Source organism: Dermacentor variabilis, chromosome 9 (genome assembly GCF_050947875.1).
Source record: "Dermacentor variabilis isolate Ectoservices chromosome 9, ASM5094787v1, whole genome shotgun sequence".
In the NCBI taxonomy this organism is placed as follows: Eukaryota; Metazoa; Arthropoda; class Arachnida; order Ixodida; family Ixodidae; genus Dermacentor; species Dermacentor variabilis.
Genome location: NC_134576.1, coordinates 68,876,068 through 68,902,642, shown reverse-complemented (window position 1 = coordinate 68,902,642; position 26,575 = coordinate 68,876,068). Strand labels below are relative to the sequence as shown.

The 26,575-nt window shown below is 44.5% G+C and overlaps 1 protein-coding gene across 10 annotated transcripts in view; it reads left to right on the top strand.

Annotated features, from left to right (window-relative positions):
* The first annotated feature begins 6,436 nt into the window (after positions 1 to 6,436).
* The window catches only part of LOC142592785 (uncharacterized), a 29,450-nt gene continuing 9,311 nt past the window's right edge, over positions 6,437 to 26,575 (top strand). Inside the window, exons 1-4 of one of the 10 annotated variants that reach the window (XM_075704461.1) lie at positions 6,437 to 6,649; positions 20,086 to 20,188; positions 23,401 to 23,463; positions 26,537 to 26,567. In XM_075704461.1, coding sequence (XP_075560576.1) covers positions 20,125 to 20,188; positions 23,401 to 23,463; positions 26,537 to 26,567 — 158 coding nt within the window. In that variant the 5' untranslated portion in view covers positions 6,437 to 6,649; positions 20,086 to 20,124. Of the gene's footprint in view, positions 6,650 to 9,475; positions 9,573 to 20,085; positions 20,189 to 23,400; positions 25,096 to 26,536; positions 26,568 to 26,575 lie in introns of those variants that run through there. The other 9 variants (XM_075704459.1, XR_012830808.1, XM_075704458.1 and 6 more) reach the window with 9 other exon arrangements.

Here is a 26,575-nt window from a genome sequence, read left to right as displayed (position 1 = left end):
GGCTCGGTGGTGGGCGGCTGGCATAACTACCAAACTTATATTTACGTTTGTCTTTTTTTGGCATTCCCTCAACTCCCTCATCACCCTTGTTCCAAGTGAGGGTGCATCGATGCCTCCCAGGAACTTTTCGGGCGAACTAGAAATACTACCAGAAGCATCACATCCTAAGTTCTGAAAATCCTTAAATACTGCGAGAACACTATTGTAATTTGTTGTTGCAAAGTGTGTTACTGAGAAACTAGGTCCCGGCTATGAGGCCGCGGAAATGGCCAGCAGTGATCTGTTGCTCAAAGTCAGTGACAAGAATCATTTCGAGAAACTGTCCGGACTTGTTGAAATTGGTAATACCCCAGTCACAATAAACCCGTACCATTCTCTGATTAGTTCACGTGGAGTCATATCTGAGCAAGACCTACTTGAGTACAAGTGAGCTCCATGAGAGCTTGAAGGAACAGCACGTCACAAATGTCCCTAGAATCAAGATCAGATACGTTGACAAAAAGATTCCCACAAAACGCCTAATTTTGACGTTCTGCACAAGTACTCTACCAGAAAAAAGTTAGACCTCGATATTACGAAGTACGTAAAATCGGCAATTTGCTTCGTTATATTGAAATTTCATTGCATTCGATCAAATTGACCTTTTATGCAAATAAATACAATTGCCAATCGATTTTTTTACACAGAGTGAAGCGGCAGAATCCAATTATCGTGCATTCAACAAAACATTTGAGAAAACAATTCGTTTTGATAAATTTAGGAGCCAGCGACGAATGATATGGTTTCATGTCACATCGACGATATCTTCGCATAGGTGGTACGAATTAAGCGAAGCCAGCCATGCTTTTATGTGCACTCTGCCCCCGCGGTTTATTAGCGCGGAGAATTAGGAGTGGCGCCCTCTCGTGAGTGACGTCACGGCCAGGACTCCGCTCGCTCCGGCTTGCTCGGCTCCCGCGCGCGCTTGTCCCCTTCGTGTATGCTTGGGGTATGGGTGGCTCGAGCCGTACGTATTGAAGGATACGTCGTCTTCTTTCAGCTGCCATGCCTTAACCACAGTTTCTTCTTCAAAAGCGCGTGAGTCGAGAAACTTTGCGGCTTGGATATCGCAAGCTATGTAGCATTAAAGGAGTCTACTGGTTTTGCAATGCACATATGCACGGTGTCTCTCCGTAAATTTTGCGTAAAAATATTGTCTGCAAATTCAACATGCGAAGTTGTGTATGATGCCTCGCTAAACATTTAACATTCCCTTAGTATTTAGCTATGAGAGACATTGCATTTTACATGGAAGAAAAATCTAGGTAATTGGCGTCAGCATGTTATCCGATGTTAGAAAGACACTGCCCAGCGAAGCTGTCATATTGATTCTTATTACTCTGGTGTGTTGTTCTATTCAAATATGGCCATTCATTAACGCTTAAAAAATAGGCACGCATTTCTTATGAAAAATTTTGCTGCTACTTTCATCCTCCTCTGAAACAGGCCTCCAAAAAACTAATTGCTCATGGCTACTAACACGACGGCGCGTCATGTAGAGTATTTACATAGTTAATTCACAAACACCATAGTAGCAATCACCTCAGAGAAAAGTTTCGTTGTTAAGATCGAGAGCCAATCAATTGAAAGTGCTGAAATGTTTCATAGTGACCCTCAGTAGCCTTTGTCGACAAATGGCACACCCCTGATCACGTAACAGTAGGAATCGACTGTCGGTATGGCGAGGCACGCTATGTTCGCGAAACCCATCAGTTCACTACAACTCCGAATGGAAACCGTAAAGCATTTTTTTACAGCGCCAACTGGAATGGCTAAAGTATTCTCGAGCTACTACAGCGCAGCTTAGATTGTCTAGAAAAGGAAAATTCAAGCACCTTCTGTCTCACCATGTCTCGATCCAGCATTCTTTAATTATACAAACGGATAACTATTCGCTTCGTCGGTACACAAAAGAGAACCTTGCCCAACTGCAGGCTAAATAAAGTTCGCTCCAATCCAATCGCAAACATTCATAAAGAAAGCACCACAAGCCTTGCATATACTTTCACTTGATTTCTGACCCTCCACCGGGGAATTTCGATATCTTCAATATGCCCCATACTACTAACGATTGACGCTTCGACTTCTTTCTGGCTGCAGCCATGTGGTCCAACAGGCATACTTCACTAAAAAAATTGGGCCGAGCAGCCTGTGTCAGTTGCCAAACAGATTCGTCATGTATATTCCTCAAGCAACAAGCACCAGTAAATTTCTCAAGTGAGTTGAACGTGTATCATGGAAAAGGAAATATATATTGGTACATTCCTATTTGTATTCTGTAAATAGCTGTAAGCCTTCATTAACTTTACTTCAAATTGCCGCCGCTTAAAGCAAACACATGAAAAACCGCCTAATCTGGAGAAGCAGTTAAAGAAGCAAGTGGTGCTTGTAGAATCTAAACTCCAGTATTAATTAAGTCCCCGTGTTACTGCCGAGCGTTTCTGTGAAGAAATGCAAAAATTCGATATTATACCATGAACTACTCGTCGTGAGCAAACCTGTTTTAGCGGATTAAAATCAACGTAACTGTTGTAGAAGTCATATATAGCCAGCGTTTGTGACATATTTGTTGCACCGCAGCAGGTATGGTATCATAACTGGATTCCTGTATGCTATGTTTTTGCGATTGTCCATCCGCGCATGAAAAACCCGCAATGGGCTCTTTTGCGCTCCTTCAGCTGGCACTGTAGCGTTGCCTTTGAGAGCTGCATTGTTGTCTAAGAAATTAGCTCTTTGAATAAATGTTCGCAAAGGAAGATGTCGTAAAATATTTGAGACGACCACCATAAGTATACAAGCAGAGAGAACGAGGGCGAACAAACGAAAACACCGCAGAAAGCGCCCTGGGGTGCCCGCCTCTTAACCTACACGTAGGTAATGGGGGGGGGGGGGGGGGGAGGCGAGGAGGACGAAGCAATCCCCGCGAGTAGAGGACGGTGAGTCTTCATGGCCTCAACGGCCAGGCGGACTGCTCGACGCTGGTTGTCTTCAGACTCGCTCTGGAGCAAGGCTTCTCGGGCTTCTCTACTGTCAGTGTTTTCCTTGGCCCCTTGGGAGCCAGCACACTCTCATATTATATGGTCTAGCGTACCTTTTTGCTTACAAATTTTGCAGAGGACGTCGTTATAGTCCCTCGTCTGTGTTAAATAGATCCAATGTGGTGATGATTGTTTCCCTGGAGGCGTCGCCAAATGCGAGCGTCCTTCAGAGAGAGAGACTGATGCGGAGGCGGAAAGATTCTTCTTTCGGCTTTGTAATGATCGACAATTTCCCAGTACGTGATGATGCTATCTTTTATCCCTGGAACTGGCTGCTCTATAGTTGCCCTTTGGTAGAGTGCTCGGGCGAGCTCGTGAGCGGCTTCGTTGCCTGGGACTTCTTCATGGGTCGGTACCCAAATAAAAGTTATGTCCTTCCTGGGATGGTTTTTGAGTAGAATGTGGAGGGCTTCTTCCGAGATTCTCCCTTTGTTAAAATTTCGGATAGCTAATTTGTTATTGCATAACATTATTCCCGCTTTTGTACTCGCATAAGCGAGCGCTACTGCAACCTCCTCGTCTGTACAGGCGTCCCTCGTGCACGTGGAGCACGCTATCTTAACGCACCTGTCACCATCAACCACCGTCGATACCGCATATTTTTAGGTAGGGGGGCGATTCGGAAGCGTTTACGCACGTCCAACGGAATGTCGTTCTTGTCAATCGGGGCACCCCTGTCGCATTGGATTCCTACCCATTCCATGATTTTTCTCCCTGTTTTAGACTGGCCTAATCTTTCCAACTGAAACACTCGTACTGCCTCAGTGAGCTCAACTAGCGTGTTGTGAACTCCCATTTTGAGGAGGAGGTCTGTCGAGGACGAGTCTGGGAGCCCTAGGGCTCTCTTAACGCTCTTCCTAATGATCGCATCTATTTTCTCCTTTTCTTCTCGTTACACACAAGATACGGTGTGGCATACGCTATACGGCTGGTAATGAAGGCTTGCATGAGTCTGAGGAGGCTGTTCTCTTTGAGGCCCCTGCCTTTGAGTGAAATTCTCCTAAAGATCCCCGTGACCTGGGCCGCATATTCTTCTAGCTTTTTGATTGTCGTGAGGTTGCATCCATTTTTCTGGATATACATGCCCAGAATTCTGATTTCCTCCACCTTGGGAACCTCATTTCCGTTTACGAAAACATTGATGGGTCTGCTGCTCCCAGCGTGTCCCCTTTGATGTTTTGGCTCAATGATTAACAGCTCCGATTTCTGTGGCGAGCACGCCAAGCCTCTGCTGGCCGCATACTCTTCCACCATATTCGCCGTTATCTGTAGTTTAAGTTCGATGGCTGCGTCACTCCCACTGTTAACCCAGATGTGGATATCATCCGCGTACATGCTAAATTTAATCGATTTAATCTTATTGAGTTCTGCCGGGAGAACCTTCATCGCTATGTTGAATAGGAAGGGTGATAGCACCGACCCTTATACGGGGTCCCCTTGCTCCCAAGTGTGATGGGAGGGGATTTTACATCCAGAAATTTTATATTCGCCTCCCTCTGTGACAGAAAGTCTTTGACGTATGCATATACCATGTGTCCCACACCTACCTCCTCGAGGTCTACCAAGATAGCCTTATGGCTAACGTTGTCAAATGCCTTGGTCAGGTCGAGGCCTAGGATCGCCCTGGTGTCAGTTGAGTCATATCGGTCTAGGATATCGTGCTTAAGTCTGAGCATGACATCTTGTGTACTAAGCCCTGGCCTGAATACAACCATTTCATGCGGCCAGAGATCATTCTCCTCCATTTACCTGGTCAGTCTCGTTTGAACAACATGCTCCATCAATTTCCCTACACGCGAGGTGAGGGAGATTGGTCGCATGTTGTTCAAGCTGGATACTTTCCCTGGCTTGGGAATAAAGACTATGTCCGCCTGTTTCCATGTTTTGGGGAGTTCTCCTTTCTCCCAAACCTGGTTCATGAATTTGGTTAATGCAATGATGGACTCATCGTCTAGATTCCTGAGAGCTGTGTTTGTTATCCCGTCCGGACCGGGGGCCGATCTCTTTCTGAGGTTATTAATCTCTGCTCTAACCTCTGTCGTGGTGATGGGGGCATCGAGATCTGGATTGGAATGTCCCTCGTAGTCCTTTAACACCTCGCTCTCTTCTTTTCCAAGATATGTCTCTTGGAGTTCGCTAATGAGCTCGTCATCTGTGCCAACAAAGCCATGCCTCGTTCTCACCTGGTTTGTACTAGCTTGCATTTTTTATTTACTAGGGTCGATTAGATGTCTGAGAAGGCTCCAGGTTTCGGAGAGACTCATATTGGCTTCCATCTCATTGCACTTGCTCTACCAATTCTGCTCGTTGAGCTTAATCGCATACGTTTCTATTTCTTTGTTGAGTCTGGCTAGTTCGCGCCGGATATTCCTGTTCCATCTTTGTGCCTCGAGTCTTTTCTCCAGGTTATTCTTCCTGCTCCACATGTTCAGCAGTTTGCTGTCTAGTGCTGCAGGGGGGTGCGTCCTCATCCTCTATAGTTGTAGTTGCTTCCCCTATGTGCGTTTTAAGGAGGGGTGTCCACTCGTCGATGTTGTAGATATCGTCCGGCAGTGAGGCCTCCTTTCTTATTTCTCTGAATTTATCCCACTCCGGTAATTTTGGTTGTTTGATGAGGCGAGTTTTGACGCCTTTTTCTAGCGTGAGCGAAATAATAAAGTGGTCACTGCCTAGATTTTGTCCTGTGCTTTTCCATGTTACTGTTCCCGCCATATGGCTTATCGTGAGGTCGGGTGCAGTGTCCCTGGTTATACTGTTCCCTATAGCTGTGTGCGTAGGGACGCATGGGTCAGTATGTAGAGTAAGCCCTAGCGTTTGTATATCTTCCCATATTCGTCTACCTTTGGGGTCCCTGTATGTATATCCCCATTCCTCGTGAGCCGCGTTGAAGTCTCCCATAATGGTGAGAGGTCCCCCATCTGCGGCTTTGCGTGCTTTGCAGAATAAAGTAATGAATCTAATTTTCTTTTGCTTGGGTGTGCTGTACACATTCAGCAGGAATATGCTATCTCTATTTTTCTTCCCTGTGATAATCTCAACGAGAACAGCCTCTGCCTCGCTGGGGGAGACATCATGGACAATGGTTGCAATGTTTCGCTTTACGAAGGTGGCGACTCGGCATTTATCCCCCTTACCGCTGTCAAAGCTTTGGTAACCCGATAACGGGTCATCGAAACTCGAGATTACACCTGTGACGTCACCACAATACATTCACATAAACTTGAGAAGGGAACTGTACCTTCCAAAGTGCAACTGAAATAAGAGTAGCGGTGGCGTTGTAAACTAAAGTATGCGACCTGGAGATGGCGCTGGCAAAATCAAAACTGGTATCATCATCATTACGTAGTCATCAATATGGCCGCTAAGGTAGCGGCTGGTGGGGTTCGTTGCGCCAATACTGCGTTGGTTGCGCTAGCCACTGTAGTTGCGCAGCTCGTTCGCTGGTTTGAGGCGTATTGCTACCGCTTTCGGAACGGTGTTCGTGTGTACGATACTCTATAATCACTACCGATACCTTTATTATATCGCCAGGTGACCGAGAGGCCTCAACTGGCAAAAAACACGTCAGACAAGTAAGCTTTTACATTGTTTATTGTCAATCGTGAATGAAGCAGTACATAACCACAATTTTCGTACAGGTCAGGTGGAGCTAATGCTGTCAGTCACTGAGCTTACAACATACAGAAACACAGACAGCACTCTATTTAACGGAATTGAAAGCTAAAATCGAGCGAAGTTTTCTCATCGTGTTTGGCGTGCCGCTAAAGCAACGACAACGATATTGTGCTCGGCTGCACTCATGCTTGTGTTGCGTACAGTGCTGTTTGACGGGTTTCATACTATACGTGTGTTGTCTGCATTCAACAACTTTAGCTAGATTAAAAAAAAAGAAACATAGGAAGTCCTCGGCAAAGATGTACTGTCAGTAAGGTAAGCTCGAGCTACAATGTCGCATTGTTTTCTTAACGCATGGGCGATAAGCACGAAGTGCAGAGGAAAAAAAAAAAAAAACATTGTGCTAAATCTTAGATCGCATATTGTGTGTTCTTGATATTTCTGCTGCACGTTTAGTGTTCAAGTGCAGCAGTGAAGGCTTTGACACAAGTGGCGTACTCGTAGGAAGGCGAGGAACGTTACGGAGACGACAGCGTTTACAAGGTCCTCTGCAAATATTGTGTGTAAACAAGGACACTACATATAAGTATGCCCAATTAATGCTCACGGATCCTTGTAAAATGCAATTTACGGCTTCATGTTGAAAAAACATCTCGGTTTGCGTGTTCAAACAGTGCAGAGAGGTTACTAGGAGATGAACACTTCAGTTGAGTAACAGAGGTGAGCAAGGGAAGCCTCGCCTGCAGCCAACGTTTCAACAATCAAACATATTTGTGAGGGCCGTGACGAAGATAAGTTCTCACTCTGAGGCTTCCCTTGTTCGTCCACTGTTGATTGGCTGAATGTTAAGCCATACTTCAAGTATATGTCATCAACTTTTTGTGAACACACTGTCCTCAGGTATGTCATCTGCTGTTTGAAGAGAAAGAAAAATTGATTTTATTGGTTTGTCATGTTGGAGAAGTGTGGAGTAGGCCAGCTGTGTGAAGTTGCCTGTTCTAGCCATCTTTTAGGGTGAAGGGCTAGCCTAGTTACTGATTTCATGCGAACTGTACATGAGCCTTTCGTAGTTAACAAATGAAAACTGCAATATCCAGATCTAATTCTAATCCTATCACTTACCATCCGTGCATTGTTCCCTTAGATTTCGTCATGTCCTATAGATATATTGGTGTACACATTACAAATAATTTAAATTGGGCCAATATAGAGTATGTCATTAGCAATGCTATTCACCTAGCTGCTCGGGTACGTACAGTGCCACTTTTTCAAAGCACTGTCTACGTTAAAACTACACCTTTACAAGACGGTAAAACACTCAAAACTTGAATATGCAGCTGCAATATGGGATCCCAGTCGTGTTACTCTTATTACTTCACTTGAACTAATAAAAAATAACTCTGCTCATTTCATTCTTTCTAATTATAACTGTACCGTGAGTGTAACCTTAATGAAACTAACCAGCACTTGTTCCCCTAGCTAATCGCCGCAGTCACCATGCTTCGCTTTTTCATAAAACTTTCCGTCATACCACACTTCATGACGACTTTATACCGCGGCCTCAAGTACATTTCAAACTGCATCGATCATCGCAGTAACCCAGGAATTGATTCTTGCTACATGAAGTCTTTCTTTTAATCTTTCATCCCCCGTACATCTCGGGAATGGAACCACCTTCGCTCAAGTATCGTAGCCATCACCGATAACAAACTATTTTTGGAAAACATTAGCTAACATTGTATAATCAGAAGAAGCATTGTATTACCAGCACTCACTGCTCTTGTTCGTTTGTTTTACTCTACTGCATTGTGCCCACTCCCCTCTTTAATGGCGTATGGCCCTGAGCGTACTTTAAAAAAAAAAATAGAATAATAAAGTGAAGAGTGACTGCCAGAGTTTCAGTGAACATGAAGCATCATTTCCTCAACATTGCACTGAGCGGTTTTGAAGGCTTTGAAATTCTTTGCAGTTTCATGTAACAAATTAACGCTACGAGGGAGCATGTGATACTTGGTGGTAATGCCCATCAATCTTATTTACAAATAGCAGATGACAGAGTCTGTGCATTACCAAGTAGGAGCTTGCTACATGACGAGTAAAGAAACACTGGACTCAATTTCTTACTTCTCCAACTGTCATAAAACGGTTAAGCTTGTATGTCAAATTTTAGCATTCCCGCTCGGTACGATACAAAAGTGCAGACTGCTGCTTTCTTGATAGGGCTCACAGCCCTCTATCTGGTAAACTTGCAAACATTTCATGGTGAGGTACATAGTTCAAGAGGACCTGTGGTCATTATGGTGACCATTGAGCTTCTTATGGCTTGGCGTGGGCAGCTTGCAAACCCCCAATAATCTCTCTTTTGTCCTGCTTCCTGAAAAGAGAAATGATGAAGCCGTGATAAACATGCAAGCAGAGAATGGTGAAACAAAAGTGTGTCCAATAAATGAACAAATCGCGGTTCTAGTTGAAGTGTTCAGAAGCATACCTTGCGAGGATTGTGCCTCTGTGGTGACACATTGCTCAGTGGCTATGGTGTTGGGCTGCTGAGCACGAGGTCGCGGGATCGAATCCCGGCCACGGCGGCCGCATTTCGATGGGGGCGAAATGCGAAAACACCCGTGTGCTTAGATTTAGGTGCACGTTAAAGAACCCCAGGTGGTCAAAATTTCCAGAGTCCTCCACTACGGCGTGCCTCATAATCAGAAAGTGGTTTTGGCACGTAAAACCCCAAATATTATTATTATTGTGGTGACACATTCACTGGTGACTTGTACGTCCAGAGACAATAGAGTCCAAAGGGGTGATCAAATATGAGCAGGATCTTGGAGGCTGGAGGCAAAAGAAGAAAGAGTCTCAATTACTATGGTGGAAGCGAGGGTGAGTTTGTGATTCATGTATGACTAAGAACAGCGCACGAAACGCTCCATGACAGAAGAGCACACACACACACACAACACTGTGTTTTGAGTGTGCATTTCTTTCAGTGGTGTCTTTGTGTGGGCTGTGCTTAGTGAAGCCTCGATTAATATTTTTTGCCTGATACGGGGTAATAAACACAGTAATGTTATTATGTATCAAATGCTATTAATCCAACTGCATCACCGGAAGTACATTTGCAGTAATGTGCTGTGAATTTATCGCAGTGTATCATTCATGCAGACACAGCCAAAACTATTTACTTTTGAAATTGAACTCCGTGCTAGGAATTTTAGCAACGTAGCAAAATAACAAGAGCCTTGTTTGAATTGCCTTTGAAGAGCAATAACTTTATTATGATTTTCCCCTTTGAAAAAAAAAATCGACTACAGGAATCTGTTTTATCCGCCTCGTATCCAAAGAAATTGAAAGTTGAAAATGCGAAGCAGGGTTTTTTTACTCACCGGTGCACACACCCAGCGGCTGAAAGGTTAATCCGCTTTCTTGGGTAGTTTCCAGACAGACTGTGCTCGGTTCCAGCGACGAGTTTTCACGCTAGCTAACACGTTTTTTTCAAGCAACCCGTCATTGCACGGCAAGACGTGGCAGATCACTGATGACGGAAGCCGTGTATGTAGCCATTACGCCAGTGAAACGCTGCAGCTGATAAAATTCACCGTCTTTAAGCACGTTCGCCTGGTAGTGGCTATCGAATGTCAGACGCACAAACTGGCTGAGATATTATTGTTGTCTAATTAAAATGAACCTGCGTGATGCTGCACAAAGGAAACGACTACCCCGTTTGCAAATGTAGCCGCCGTACAATTTGAATCGATAAACGGCACGGGCTGCAATCGATACCAGTGGGCTGCTGCTTATCACATGTCAGTGAGGTCTCAAAACCTTTATTCAAGTAATACAGCACAGGTCTTAATAACATCGGTTTAATAAAAACAATTGTCTGCTTATTTTGCAAAAAACTGCATGTTAACTATGTTTGACGGTTATTATATGTATATTTATAGATCCAATATTTCGCCGAGCTGAGCGCCCCTAGCAGGAAAAATACAAATGAATGTATGCGACCAAATTACAGTAGCTCCACTTACGCGCTTATGCTGGAACATGCCGCGGTTGATTTTTCGCCCTCTGTGGCGATCGTTGGAACTTGAGAGTGTGCGGGGCCTGACGTCACCACAAGCTCGCTCCCCTCTCGCTCTTTCCCTTTGCTCGCGCAGGGAGACGGCACTCTCGTGCGTGAAGCCCCCATCTTTCTTTCTCACCCTCACACACTTTCACTCGCATGTAAAGCACAAAGTGCGGCAGGTGCAACAGGATCTCATAGCACTTGGAATTTATATGGAACATGGTGCAGCTCCTCTTCCGCGGCCGCTGTTGTCACACTGCACATGATTTGAAAATTGCGTTTGCAAGCACCTGCTTGTAATTCAATCATTTCACCATCTGCATCCACGGAAGTTTCCATTTCAATAAATGGAAACTTCCGCCGAGCTACTACACGTGCAAACTGCGCGTCACACGATCTTCCTGCCAACGATTGTACTGAGACACACCACTGTGCAAACTGCGACGGTGAACACCCTGCATACTCCCAGTCACGTCCTTGTTGGAAGATGAAAAAGGAAATATTTACCCGAAAGATTAAAGAGAACATTTGGTTTAAGGAGGCCCGAAAGTGGCTTTCCTTCCTCCATACTTGCGGGCATTCCTTCACTGCGGAAGCGAAATTTCATTATATTGAAATTGCATACAAATACTTAGTTATATTGAGGTTCTAATTACTTGGTGTTCTATGGAGAAGAGGTTATGAAAAGTTAAACACATTGTTTTATTGAGAATTTCATTATATTGAAGTTTATTATATTGAGCTTTAACTGTATATTGGAACAGTCTATCTGAAAATCCAACTTAGGCCCTACATTCCGAATCCACACCGCTGTATTAAGTGTCAGCGATCAGGTCATGGCTCTTAGAGCTGTTGCGGCTGTACCGCATGTACAAAGTGCATGTCACATGATCTTCCTGCCGACAATCACACTGAGGCATACCACTGCGCAAACTGCGACGGTGAACACCCTGCATACTCCCAGTCACGTCCTTGTTGGATGAGGAAAAAGGAAATAATTACCCGAAATATTAGAGAGAGAGCATTTGCTTTCAGGAGGCGCGAAAGTGTATTTCATTCCTCCATACTGCAGGCTATGCTGGTGTGGCACGCACAGGGCAATGCCACAGCAGACTCTGGCATTGGCCTGGCTCACTAAGAGTGGTCGCGGCTGCGTCCCAGGCAACAGCAGCCAGAGCTGCTGCGACACTTCTGAAGGAGGGCCCATTGACCTCTGGGTTGGTAGCCTCCAAAGCTCTTCTTTTGAAGAGAAGGCCCATCCCAAAAACATGCTCACTCTAGTGAGCAAAAGTCCACCGGTTCCCAGCAGTCGACGAACACAACTCCGAACATAAATTCTTAGGCATTATCTTGGACAGCAAACTAACCTTTACCTCCCATCTGAAGTATCTTAAAGTGAAATGCCTCGGGAGTATGAACCTGCTGAAGCTATCGTCATGCACTTCCTGGGGAAGTAAAAGGAGGTGCCTCATAAGCTTCTATAAAGTCTAATATCATCATCATCATCAGCCTGGTTACGCCCACTGCAGGGCAAAGGCCTCTCCCATACTTCTCCAACAACCCCGGTCAATATGATCTAATATGTCTAATATGATCTAATATGTCTAATAATATCAAAGTCTAATATGTTCGTGTCTTGACTGTTGCACAATAGTCTGATTCTGCTGCAGCTAGTGCCTTAAAAATGTTAGATCCTATCACCCACTAGGGTATCTACCTTGCTACAGTCGACTTATTTATTTATTTATTTATTTATTTATTTATTTATTTATTTATTTATTACATACCTTACAGGCCCCTTGACAGGGCATTGAGTAAGGGGGGTAATAAAAAGTACAAAGTAACATGTCAGTGTACAACATACGGCTCAAATTTGCAATTTAACACAAAGGAGAGGAATCGATGATAACGTGGTATGTTGGCAAAATACAAGATTGGGCGGGGAAAACGATAACACGAAGAGAAAAAAAAATATTGGCTGGCATTATATGTATGGCAAAACTGCACACAAGAACTATAAAGTATACCGATTACAATGACAACAGTAGCAAGAAAAGAAACTACAACCAAAGATAGACTGACAAATATGCGGAATCTAAGCGCATGAACAGTTGACAGGGTTTAAAAGACGCACAATGGTAGGGTATGATAAAAATGCAGGAAGTAATGGCGTACACAGTAAAAACATTTATCAATATAAGAAATGCAGTCGGGCACAAAGTGGGATATTGAAAAAAAAAAAACACGTGCAGTGGTATAAAAAAATGACGGATGTCTTTGGTCTTAAAGCTGTCAAAATAACAAATAAATAAATACATGGGTGGTATACAGAACATTGCACCGGAAGTAAAACAAAATTGGAAAAACTAGTGGCAAGTTTTTATTGGGAAAAGAAAGAGTGCAGGAGTTGACGGAAATTATCGTGGTCTGGTTCGGATGCGATGTTGTCTGGAAGACCATTCCACAGACGTATGGCACGAGGAAGAGCAGATGAGTTGAAGGTGTGAGTTGACCCATATAATCGCGTGAAACTTAAGTGATTATGCAACCGACGTGATGTGATGGAAGGAGCATCAAGGTGGAGTGGGAATGGTCTGTTGCTGTATGCGTATTTGTGAAAAAGGCATAAAAGGGCAATGTCGCGACGAGCACTAAGGGGTTCAAGTGAAAGATTGAGCTTAATTTGCGTTATGCTGTTATGGTTGTCATAATTACATGAAATGAAATGGGCGGCCCTATTCTGAACCGCTTCAAGCATGTTAATTAATTTTGGTAGGGGGACCAGATAGATGCGGCGAATTCAAGCTGTGGACGAACGAAGGTCTGATAAGCTAGATGGCGAACGTGAGTGGGACAGTTATGTAAATTTCGACGTAAATATCCTAAACATTTTGAAGCTTTTGCGTATATGGTGGTAATATGGTGAGACCTGGAAAGGTTGGGTGTGAAATGAATACCAAGGTACTTATAAGATGATGCCTGCGACGGTTGGTAATTGTTAATGGTGTAGCAGTAGTTGGAAATGTTTTGCTTGCGTGTGAAGGAGATTATTTTGCATTTTTTCTGTATTCAGCGACATAAGCCATTTTTTACACCAGTTGTTAATGTGGTAAATGTTGTTTTGCAGCGTTAAGTGGTCATCGGCACAGGTTATTGGACGGTATATGATGCAATCGCCAGCGAAGATACACATGCAGGAAGAAATGTTAACTCGCAAGTCGTTTATGTAGATTAAGAACAATAGGGGGCCGAGGACACACCCCTGTGGTTACGTGAGAAAGGGATTATAGGGAAAGGGTTATAGCTAATGTGGCCAAATTCCTCGGACACAGAAGCGAGACAAGAGCAGGGGGGAGGGGTTGAATGTAGAAATGAGAATAAGAATTCATTTCAAGTACACGAGATTATTGTTCTGGCCCGTGTTTTTCTTGCTGTAACCCGAAGTTACGTGAGAAAAGGAGGATTGGAAATTGTTAATAACCGTGAACTGCTGGCGGATTGAATCTAAGTTACGGAGCCAAGATAAGGTTAGCAAGTCTAATCGAAGGGCAGATAATTTAGGTATCAGACGGCAATGGGGAGGGGGGGGCGACGCGATCAAAGGCTTTCGAGAAATCAAGAAAAATTAAGTCAGTCTGGAGGTTATTCATGTTGCAGTGTAGTTCTGTACTTAATTCTAGTAGCTGGGTTTCGCAAGAGAAACCTTTCCTGAATCTGTGTTGGTTGTTAAAAAAGAAATTGTTAGGTTCTAAGTGTCTGTAAACATGAGAAGCGATTATGTGTTCAAGAAGTTTGCAGCAGATGCAAGTTAAAGAAATTGGACGGTAGCTTTCGGGAGTATGTTTATCACCGGCTTTAAACACAGGCAGTATTTTACCGATTTTCCAATTGGAGGGAAGTTGACCTGTCGCTAAAGATTGCCTGAAAAGGTGGTATAAAATGTTAGCAGAAACGGAGACAGTGTTCTTAAGAATTTTAGAGTTAATATTGTCAATTCCGGCTGAAGTGGATAACTTAAGGTTTTTAATTAGAAGTATTATGCCCTCTGCAGTTATTTCGATTGGTTCCACATATGGGAAGTCAAAATCGGGTACATATGGAACGTTAAAATGGTCTTCCCGGGTGAAAACTGATGAAAAGAATGTGGTAAATGCCGAGGTGCAATGACTGTCTGAAAGTGGAACATGATTGTCATCTAGCAAAGATATCTGTTGCGGATCGTGTTCGGGGGATACAAGTTTCCAAAACTTCCTAGAGTTAGATTTCAAAAGGGAAGGTAAATCACTAGAAAAATATTTTTGTTTAGCAGATTCTACTGTGGAACAGTAAGTGATCATAAAATCTTTCTATGCCTTCCATGCGGAAGGCGTGCTATGTCGTTTAGCTGTGCGGTATAAATGTTTCTTTTTGTTTCTAAGCTGCCGGAGGGATTTTGTAAACCAGGGGTTTGATTTCAGGACAAGTACTGTACAAAGCCTGTATGTTGAATGTAATGAATGGTCTCTACACTTCCAAAAGACATTACAGCGTAGCTGTATATGGCTAGCCAATTCGTCCATCTGTCATTTGTCCGTATGCCAAAACCTCCTCTGGTACAACCCCATGAGCATGCGCAAAAAAAAAGAAGAGAAAGGCAAGCACGCAATTAGCCAACACCACCTACACAGCACAAGGCCTTTTTACCCCAATCCATGATGTTACTCTAACTGGCCCAAAATTTCCATTGACAAGGCTGGCGTGATGAAAGCTGCGACAACAAAGTCACTGTTGCCTACTCGGGAGCTCTTCATCATAGCCGAGCCCGCTTGCAGCAGTTTCTCTCCAGCTCCGAAATGGATAGGTGTCATGTGTAAGTGCCACGAGTCGCCACTAGAAGATCGCAGCGGCCACCAAGCTCCGTGAAGAACGAAGAAAGCAACGGGTGCACGAGGGCGTGGTTGCAGTGTTCGATCCAGGCGGGCAGCAGTTCCGACTTCCTGGGCTGAACGAGGCAAGGGTTCCTGCCAGGCGAGACATCCGTGGCAAGGTGCGGAGAATCGCGGAGCCGAGCGCGCACGAGGACGTCCAAGGAACCAGGGCTCCTGCTGCCAGTGCTCGAGACACTGGCTGAGCCGAGGGGCGCCGGTTCTTGAGCTGCCGCACCTGAGCTGTGCTAGACGCAGTCCTCACATGCGACTGCCACATGTGGATTTCGAGCAGCATATGATCTGGGCACCGAGGCCATGCTGGACGTGCGATTGTAGCGCGTCGGTCGCCAGAGGCGTCCGAGCCGGACATTGAGGGCGTCTGGAACAAGGCGTCTCCTGGTTGCTGCTGCTGTGGCTCCTGAGTGTGCCGAGCCTGACAACCGTGCTGAATGGAGCCTGAGCGTGTGGTCGTCGTGGCCAGCTCAAGCACGGGTGAACCCACAGTGCCGTGACGACCGAACCGTGAGCCTCGCAACACGGGACTGTTTCAGCCCGTGGATACACTGACTGCACTTACGCTGTCATCAACTCCCTGTATATATAGATATTTTAAAGGTTGCTTCAATTTTTATAAATGCACGTAAATGACTTTCTGTCTTTCTTCCGCATCACTGCGCACTAGCAAAAGTGCCAAATAGTCCTAAACACCTCAATTTCTGGCGTCCGCGACATGACTAACCTCTAATTCTATCCTTAAGAGCCGCACTTCGCTTGTGTGCAGCGGCCGGAAATGGACTGGGAGAAATTTATTCCTATAGGCGAAGAGCTTGGCTTGTCAGGTAAAGAACTAAGAGAGTGGATTGACGAGCAGCTTAACAGAGAGTGCGATAAACGAGCTGAGCTCAGGGAAGCAGCACGAGTAGCCCATGAACAGGAGATCGTTCGACTGACAGCGGAATGAACTCTGCTAGAGACTAGATGTCGTCTTGCAGAGCACCCATCTGGGACAGTCGAAACTGGAAGAGAACGCAGGGGAAGCAGCAGTGAAGCATTTAGAAGTCCCCACAAGCTTATTCCTCCCTACAACGAGGGCCGCGACGAACTCGACGTGTACATACAGCGCTTTGAGCGGGTAGCCACCAGCCAGGGATGGCCGAGCGACAGATGGGCGCTGTGATTAAGCTTGTGTTTGTCATGCGAAGCCTTGAGCGTGATCGGACGCATGGCTGCGGAGGATGCCACAGACTATCAAAAGCTGAAGCAGATTTTATGGCAATGGTTCCAGTATACGGAAGAAGGATACCGTGAAAAGTTTCGCGAAACTAAGCCTGAGAATTCTGAGACAGGGCGGCACTTTGCTGGTCGACTGCTTGGGTACTTCGATCATTGGCAGCAGATGGCAAAAACAGAGAAAAAATATGACGCATTAAGGGATAAGATTGTTTCGGAACAGTTTTTGCTACGTTGCGATGTGAGGCTCGCCATCTTCCTGAAAGAGCAAGGATGCCGCAACCGCGACAAACTAGCCGAAGCGGCTGACCATTATTTGGAGACGCAAGGCCTGACAAACCTCACCAGAGGAAAAGAAGAGAGAGGGATTAGTAAAGCAGTTTTACAAAGCAAGAATTGCGAAACAGAGGTCAGGAAAGAAAAGGTCAAGTGCTTTCTATGTGGCAAGCAAGGACACCGTGCTGCAGATTGTTGGACGCGGTCAAAAGGACCGAAGTCGTCGTCTTGCTGGAAATGCACGAAACATGGACATAAAGCTGATGAGTGCCCAAACGTAAACGGCAGCAACACGGAGGCGTCAAGTGCCATTGCTGTCTGCGACCGGATGCCTGCCGGTCGGAATGAACAAAGTCCGGCCCCTGCCACTAAATCCGAAAAGAAAACAAGTGCCGCAAGTCGCCACTAGAAGATCGCAGCGGCCACTAAGCTCCGTGAAGGACGAAGAAGGCAATGGGTGCACGAGCACAGCAGCACAAGGGCGCACTCGCAGTGTTCGATCCAGGCGGGCAGCAGTTCCGAGCTCCTGGGCTGAACGAGGCGAGGGTTCCTGCCAGGCGAGACGTCCATGGCAAGGTGCAGAGAATCGCGGAGCCGAGCGCGGACAAGGACGTCCGAGGAACCAGGGCTCCTGCTGCCAGTGCTCGAGACGCTGGCTGACCCGAGCGGCGCTGGTTCCTGAGCTGCCGCACCTGAGCTGTGCCAAGCAGCGTTCCAGTCTGGCACAGATGTTGCTGTGCTAGACGCAGCCCTCACATGCGACTGCCGCACATGGATTTCGAGCGGCGTACGATTTGGGCACCGAGGCCATGCTGGACTTGCGACTGTAGCACGTCGGTTGCGAGCGGCATCCGAGCCGGGCATCGAGGGCATGTGGAACAAGGCGTCCCCTGGTCGCTGCCGTTGCGGCTCCTGAGCGTGCCGAGCCCGACAACCATGCTGAACGGAGCCTGAGCGTGTGGTCGTCGCGGCCAGCTCAAGCACGGGTGAACCCACAGTGCCGTGACGACTGAACCGTGAGTCTCGCAACACGGGACTGTTTCAGCCCGTGGACACACTGACTGCAGTTACGCTGTCATCAACTCACTGTATATATAGATATTTCCAAAGGTTGCTTTGATTTTTATAAATGCACATCAATGACTCTCTGTCTTTCTTCCACATCACTGCACACTAGCAAAAGTGCCGAATAGTTCTAAACACCACAGTAGGCCATGCATCATACGTACAGCAGGCAGCAGGTGGCTTTTGGTTAGCAGCGCCGCTAGCAGAACCAGGAACGAGCTTGTCTAGCCATGTCGATGCTGCCCGGGCACAAAAACAGGCTCGTGCAGCCGAGTGCAAGCAGCAATTGCATACCGAGGATCCGGCAGCCTACCAAGCACTCGTTTAATGAACCATTGAGATTAACCCAGTGATAAACACCGAGGCCGCACGTTTCATGTTTGCTGGTTAACCATCTGTACGGAGTGCTTGGGGGGTGATTTTTTAACCTTCTCCTATGCCTTGAAGGTGAGCTCAGATGAGGCCACATTTGTCGGTTCGTTTATTATACTGGCAAAGTGCTCTAGGCAGGTCATACTCACAGCATGGACTTTCTTCGCGAGTTGCTTGTCACTTTTTTCCAGCGAACACGCAGCTCATTCGGACGACTATCACCCACAGTCCACGGGGTTACGTGTTTCGGGTGACTGCGCTACTTTACCACCTCGGAGTACTGCGTTGATCGCCGTAGAAACAGACGATGATCCTCCCCATCTCGGAATCGCTAAAGGCAATCTGTCAGTCTTGTTGGCTCAACAGGTTTGTGTAGCCCACAGCATCTTGCAGCTGTCGTCATGGACTGCTCAGATTTTAGTGACTAATTTCAGTCGTGAATACCCAGCACCTCCGCCAGTTTGTCACAGATAAAGCCACAAAAGACTTCAGTCGACGCTATAGATCTTTCATAAAGCTGTCCTGGTACCTTCATCGTTGTCTTCTCCTGGGAGCCAACCCAACATGCCTAGCATGTAGCACCAAGTGGCTGTCAGTTGTGTCAAGGTCGTGGCAATACCATCCACGCCATTCAATTACTCATGACTTCTCCACGGCCAGGCTGTTTTCATAATCGTCCAGCCACTATGCCTCCTCTGTCTTTCCGGTTGAAAGCACTGTCAGAATAAACAGGTGCACCTCTTCTAGAGAATGTCCTAATGGCTCCTACTCGGCTTCCACCACCTTGGGAGTGGCAGGCTATCTAGTGTGACGTTTCTTTCATGGAAATATCAAAAGAAGCCGCTGAGGCAGATATACGTTCACGTTTTCTTGAACTTCAGGAGAAGTATTCCAGTGCTGAATTTTATACAGATTCTTCTAATTCTCCTGCTGGTGTTGCTTATGCATACCTAGGACCATTGTTTTTGACATCTGGTACATTGAATTCATATACAAATATTTTTACAGCGGAAGCATATGCGATCTTTTCAACAGTTAAACCCATAAAGCAAAGGAATCTCACTAGATCTATTGTGTTCACGAACTCATTGAGTGTAGTCCGAGCCCTAATCAGTTTATGAAAACGCTGTCTTTAACGAACTGTATGCATTGCTACGCTCAACTTTTATGGGTAAAGAAGTCATCATCCTATGCTGGGTACCTCCTATCCATAGTGGCATAAAAGGCAATGAAGTTGCCAATGAGAACGCTACCTCAGTAGCTTTTAGCGACGCCAACAGAAACATACCCATTGCGGCCACAGACCTTAGACCATACTTGCGACATCAGCTGAAAAAGCACTGGCAGAAACAGTGGGGTACCCGAGAATCCAATAAAATACATTTGACCAAACCTTAATTATTAAACCTTAACTAAAACTTCATATCAGAGAAAACAGCATGATACAAGGAAGTTCTCCTTTTTCAATTAACAACAGATCATACCTTCGGCACCCACTGTCACCTATTGATTTTAAATGATCCTCCTTCGTGATGGTGTGGCGACAGCTGTACAGTTCTCCATATCCGTATCCAGTGCAGGTAAATAGAAACTAAGCGTAAAAAGCGCTTTCATTCTGTGTTTCTTCAGCATGTTCCACTTCACCCAGCATTTTTTCATAGTCATGAACCGCTTTCTAACCTGGAAACAGTTTTTAGCTTTTTAGATGAAGTTAACATCGTGGAAATAATTCGACCGGGTCATGTTTAGCACAGTCTCACCTTCGAGGCTTTAGCGGCAGTAGCATAAGATTTTAAAGCATGTACCTTTCAGCCGTTTAATTAAAGAGCCTTGTGGAGGCAGTAGTGCTTGCATGCTTCTTATAATATCACTTTGCTGTAGCCAAACTTTTACACTCCTTTTGTATCATGAGTCATTGTCATTATTTTGATACTGACATATTTTAGGCCTGTTTACAGCCACATTACATCTACGTTTGTAACTCGTGTTGATTTCATGCATAATAATTAGACAATTCATTACAATATGTCTTTGGCCATAGCGGACCCTTGCACCGTTAAACACCATACATCATCAAGGCCACTGGGTATGTGTGCCGCAAAGAGTGCAAAATCCTCCAGAAAAAAAAAAAAAGTATCAGCCGCTTCGCCACACCCACACAGCACACCTTTGTCACTTTACCCAGCAAAATAAAAAAAACTTTTGCTACACCTGCCTTGCAAGTACAACTTTGTTGTAGTTGCAGCAAAAGAATTTTGTTAAATTGCAAATGCTGTAAAATTAAGATTTTAAAGCTTCAGTAGTAAAAATAATTTGACAGGTCCCTAGAACATTCCTGGTCGATGTTGTCTTGTCAGTCAGCGCTTATAAACAAATTATCTTGTGGCACACTGCACATGTCGTAAGATGGCATTTGCATCGCCCACGATCGTGCTCCAAACAATTCCAGATACAAAGAAATAAAAGTGAAAAGTGAAGTGGTAGCACCCACCTTTTCTACAATGTCTGTATCTTAGTGAGCTCGAGAATGCGCCGTGCAAGCAGCCTTGAAGCAGTGGACAGTGTAGTTTGTAGAAGATGGCGCCGATCGTGCTCTATGTGCATCCAGAAAAGAACGAGAGAAAGAAAAGTGAAAAGCAAAGTGTTTCTGCCCACCCTTCCTGCAATGCCTGTATCCTGGCAAGCACAAAACTGTGCCGTGGAAGCAACCTCGAAGCATTGGACAGCCTAGTTTGTAAAAGATGGCACCAACAAAGCGCAAAGCTGCGTGGCTTGAGATGAAGCTGCCAGTTCTGCATCACGTAAAGAAATACCATCTGGCACAAAGATATCGACGATTCTAAAAACTGGAAGCACCGTAATCATGAATGCTGTAACTAATGGACATGCTCATCAACGGAAAAAAAGAAAGGTTTGGGACCCTTTTCAACCATAAGCGACTGTTTCGGAAAGGCGGGCTTTGTGCACTAGGGTGAAATCACCCCCCGATAGCCAGACCAACACGGTGGAAGCTGCTGACATTACCAAGCTCTGGGAACACGTCGCTACTCAAGATGAAACAGGTGGTGCTTCAATGCAGCAGTTTCACAGAGAAGATAGTGCTGCCTCGTTCTGCGAAACGATATCGGATGAGGCGGTCATTGCGACACACGGCGGGGTTGTGCATCGGAGGTGATGGCAGCAGCTGCAGTGACAATAAGGTTCAAATTGGCACATGTTTGACCTTAACTCCGGTTTCGACACAAAATGCACTGTTATCAGTTGTGTCGCTCATTGATTTCGTGCGCGCTAAGGGATTGTTGCAGGTGCTCTTGCACCACATGCGATGCACACTGTGGTTGTAAACCTGAAACTGCCACGAAAGCGATTGCACATTTCTGACTATTTCAGTGCGCCTAACGCTTGACATGCTTTCTGGAGGAGTAAATAAATGTTAAATTTTTCACAGCCTAAATTCTGCAACGTATATATTTTGGCGCATGTGGCAAATTTCAGTTCATAGCTGCAAACTTACTTTTGGCACGTTTCTTCTTTGAGGCAGTCCAGATGTGGCTATGATCGCTTTTAACAATTGAATTTTTCATTCCTTCTGATATCGCTATAAGTCACGTGCACTGTATGCGCTCAGTCATGTAGCGAGTCATGCACAGCCACAGTCAGGCTAGAGGAGGACACACACTTGCCCCCTGTAGCATGTGTTTGTCGAAGTGACCGGGCACTCGGTCTCCCTCGCACTGGAGGAGCTGTTGGGGGGGGGGTGTAAACATGTCTCCTAACATGTATTTCCAGCTCTAAAAGTTACTTCTGGCACATTTAACAAACAAAAGCACAGCCTTCGAGATTCGCTATTTTTATTCCGAGCTACTAGACAGCTTGCGGCCTCTGCAAGTTCTTTACTAACACGTCATATGGCAGAGCATTGTTTAGTGAATACCACGCTCCTATGCACCTTTGCAAAACCTGATCATCCCATTTTCACGACTGCATTTTTGCCACTTGAACTCTGTTCGAATGGAAGAATCAGCTCAAATGATCCCTTCTGCCTTTTGTAGTTTTGAATAAGTTTACTAGCCATGGAAAGCTCTAAGTATCTGCTTAACAAGTTGGAAAGCTTTAGTAAGTCTAAGCTGTGGTACCAAATTACTTTGCAAAATGGCAAAAAAAAAACAATTTTGTTTTAAATAGAACCAAGACCGGGAAACAAAAATAGTTTGTTGCATCACGGCTTTTGGTAAAGCTTAGTTCATTAAATTGAGATTTTATTCTATTAGTTTAGTTCAAGTACCATAAAAAATTGCAACAACTTTTGCTGTTCACAGGGAGAAATACTGGTACAAGTGAAGACACTCAAATTATTCCACTTTAAGTATTTCACTTAAGCGTTTCACTTAACTCCTTCACTGAGCACTACAACGTACTATGAGCATCCGGACACATTCCGTTTCTTTGTTCTATTAGTACTGTCATTGTCATGGTGCACCAGATGGGACCAACTTTTCCTTCCTTTCTTTCTCGTTTAAAAGTTTCATTTGAGCTGTAATGCAATTAATAAGTGCAGCAGTTGATTAATAATATAACTAAGCTGTTCTTGCCAAACAGACTCCATTACACCTTTATTTGTTAATTTGTTTAGAAATTTAGAACATCTCGTATACAATATTTAGAGGTCGCGTTTATACAAGGTTTCTTTTAGATCTGATTCAAAAATGTTCTATTTAGAACACAAGCAATTGGAAACTAAGTGCTATACAAGTGACTGATCTGGTTACTTTTTTTTTTCCTTTTGTCACAGCAAGGCGTCATCACCACCTTACAACCACCAAGAACCAGGAGTTGCAGCAGAAGCACCTCATTTGTTGCGTTCAATTCGACTTTGTAACCACCCGACAGTTTGGGAATTCTTGTATTTCATAAGGAAGAATAAAGAATGGCAAACTGGACATGGACGAAGAAAAGCTGCATAAGTACATCTGCGTACGTGTGTGGATGCCTTTCTGTTTGTGCCCAGTTTGCACTCCTTTATTCTTCCCTTTGACAAAGGCTGTGATTTTAGTATTGTATCTTATTAATGCCACACTTAGCAGTTCACTTTTGCTAACAGCTTTGTTTCACTCTTTCCCTACCTACATGTGTATCACTGGTCGATGGAAAATATTATATTTGAAATGCTGCTATATACTACATGTTTACAACTTGGGATAGTTGTTTTTGTTAGTGGCTGTCACTTTGTGAATTTTTCTGCACATGTTTGTCTGGTGCTTTCAGCAATGTTGTTTCATGCATGATATGATGTGGTCTTCTTTATTTTTAAGCATGTGCTTTCGTCGCCTGTGTTTTCTAGTTTTCTAGCACGTGTGTCTTCTGCCATTACCCGGCTGAGCGCATAAGCGGACTACGTGCCCTGTACCGATGCTTAAATTCAGCAGAATATATTTTTTTCTCTTAATGAACTTTGTTTCCTCCGATTGCCTGATGATTCAGAAAATGTTACACTGCCTTGCGCAAAACAAAAGCCTGTTGGCAACTGTACTTAAATGCATAATAGGTCAAATCTAAATAAATATAACACAATTTCGTTATAACATAGTCAATCCCTTATTCTGTTGAATTCATTATACGGTAGAACCTCATTGATGCTTTCTTCCCTGTTACGTTTTTAAGGCTCCCACGTCGTGGTCATGTTTCTGTGGTCCCGACCTAAATCTCGTTCACTCTTATGTATTATATTGCCATCATACTGCGCCATTCTATAATGTTCCCGCATGTTACGTTAAATTTGAAAGTTGACGCCATGTAAATATAGCTGTACAGGGAGAAATTGGCTCTTACATGTTACGGCAAGTGACCAATTTATTGCAACAAGCTACCAATTTGTTGCAATAATCGTCCACTTCGTTGGAGCAAGCAATCAACTCATAGCAGAAAGTGAACAATTCATTGTGACAATCGACAAATTAGTTGCAATAAGAACCAATTTGTTGCAATAAGCGACCGATTCATTGCAACATGTGACAAATTTGTTGCAACAGTTTGTTGAAACAAGTGTCCGAAGTTCGCAATAGATGACCAAAGTGGCACAAGCCATGCACTGCACAAACATTGTGACAAAGCCTACCAGAGCCATAGCATCGTGTATACACAAATGTATATAAGAGATTATGACAGAGCATTTACGAAGCATCGGAAGAAAAAGCGCATCAGTTAAAACCTACAGAAATCATGTAAAGGCTTGGAGTTACTTTGGAGCCTGCAAGGGTCTTTTTTTGCATTTCACGCCAGTTCTCATTAGTCGGCTTCGGCGCAGTATAACCATGTTATGCTTTGAAGCATACTCAAAATACTTCGGTAGGGGCCACTGTCACAAAACATAGTAGGTTTCCCTTAACTATACATGCGCATATGTGCCCTTCCTGGTCACAGTACGAGCACCGAGACATCTAATAACTGCAGCGGCAATCACTGTGGCTGTTTCTCACATTGTGCTGTGGTGAGTTGCACCTTTCCGCACGGTGACGGTTTCCCCATTGGTACATTATTTACAATCGTCAGTTTCAAAGCGGAGCAACGAGTTTCTACTGTATCGAGGTATTTAACTGTACATGCAGTACACATGCCATTGTACAAACAGCTTTTCTGTCCCAGAAAGGTTCTTCCAGAATGGCATTGATGCCAGTCTCTGGTAGGACAGTTTCTGAACACCAAAATCAATTGACGCATGTGTATTTTTGATCACAAAGTTCAAGAATTACGTGTGCTTTGTTTACTATGTATTTATCATGCAATACTGCACTCGTTTGGATAAAATTAAACATGTGAGCGCATGAGCGCTATCAGTCAAGTGGCCCACTTTGAATTGGAGTACTATACTCGTATAATTACATTATTTTATGCTGTACGATGCTTGTTGTGTATAGTTTCTGTGCTGAACTTTTCTGTCACTGTCACATTTATATACTTAACAAGTAAGGCTTTTCACACACTAGGATTCTTGCATAGAAATCTAGAAATGTTTCCTTTGAATACTGAAAAACTACTGTACTTACTGAAAGTAAGACCTATGCTTGAGTGCGGTTGGTGCGTCTGGGATCCCTGGTTGAAAATTGAGGTAGACCAGTAGGAAAGAATACAGAATCAGGCTCCGATGTTTATATTTGCTACTTACTCTACACATTTTAGCCTGTCTAGTGCTAGAGAAAGCATTAACCTGGAGACACTGCATGAACGGCGGAAGAGACTTCGATTAAAACTTTTTCACAAGTTATTTTATTCGAAGACTGGTATTAATCATAGTGCACTTTCTTCCATCTTTTCGCCTTACCTATATTGTGCAAGGCGTGGTTTGTTTACCTGTTTAATTTTCCTGATTTCGTGTATAATTTATGGTTGTTCAATTACCCGCCGTGGTGGCTTAGCGGCTCTGGTGTAGCACTGCAAGGCACTAAGTGGCGGCATAAAATTCCAACTGTGGTGGCCACATTTCGATGAGGGCGAAATGCAGAAATGCCTGTGTCCCGTGCATTGGGGGCACGTTAAAGATACCCAGATGGTCAAAATTAATCTGTAGTCTGCCACTGCAGCGTGTCTCCTGAGGAAATCGTGATTTTGGTGCATGAAACCCTGCAAGTCATTCATTCATTCATTCCTGGTTGTTCAATTAGTTTAGGCTACTAATGCTAGTCTTGCTTTATATATAGGTTCACCTTCTTGTCTTACTTTCGTCCTCCTCCCCACTCTAATGCCGTAAAGGTGTTGTGGTTACATACTGAAAAGATTTTGCGCCAAAATCTTTTCAGTATGCAAGATCACCAACTAGCCCAGCAGTTGACTCTTCTAAAGTGCTGTGGTTACTCTGATAAATAATGTTGTATTGTATTGTGTATTATGAGCAATTATAAACTATAACACACTGTTTGTTTTAATCTCCACAGTGAATATCACCGTGGAGTGCATTAACGGAAGGTATTGCT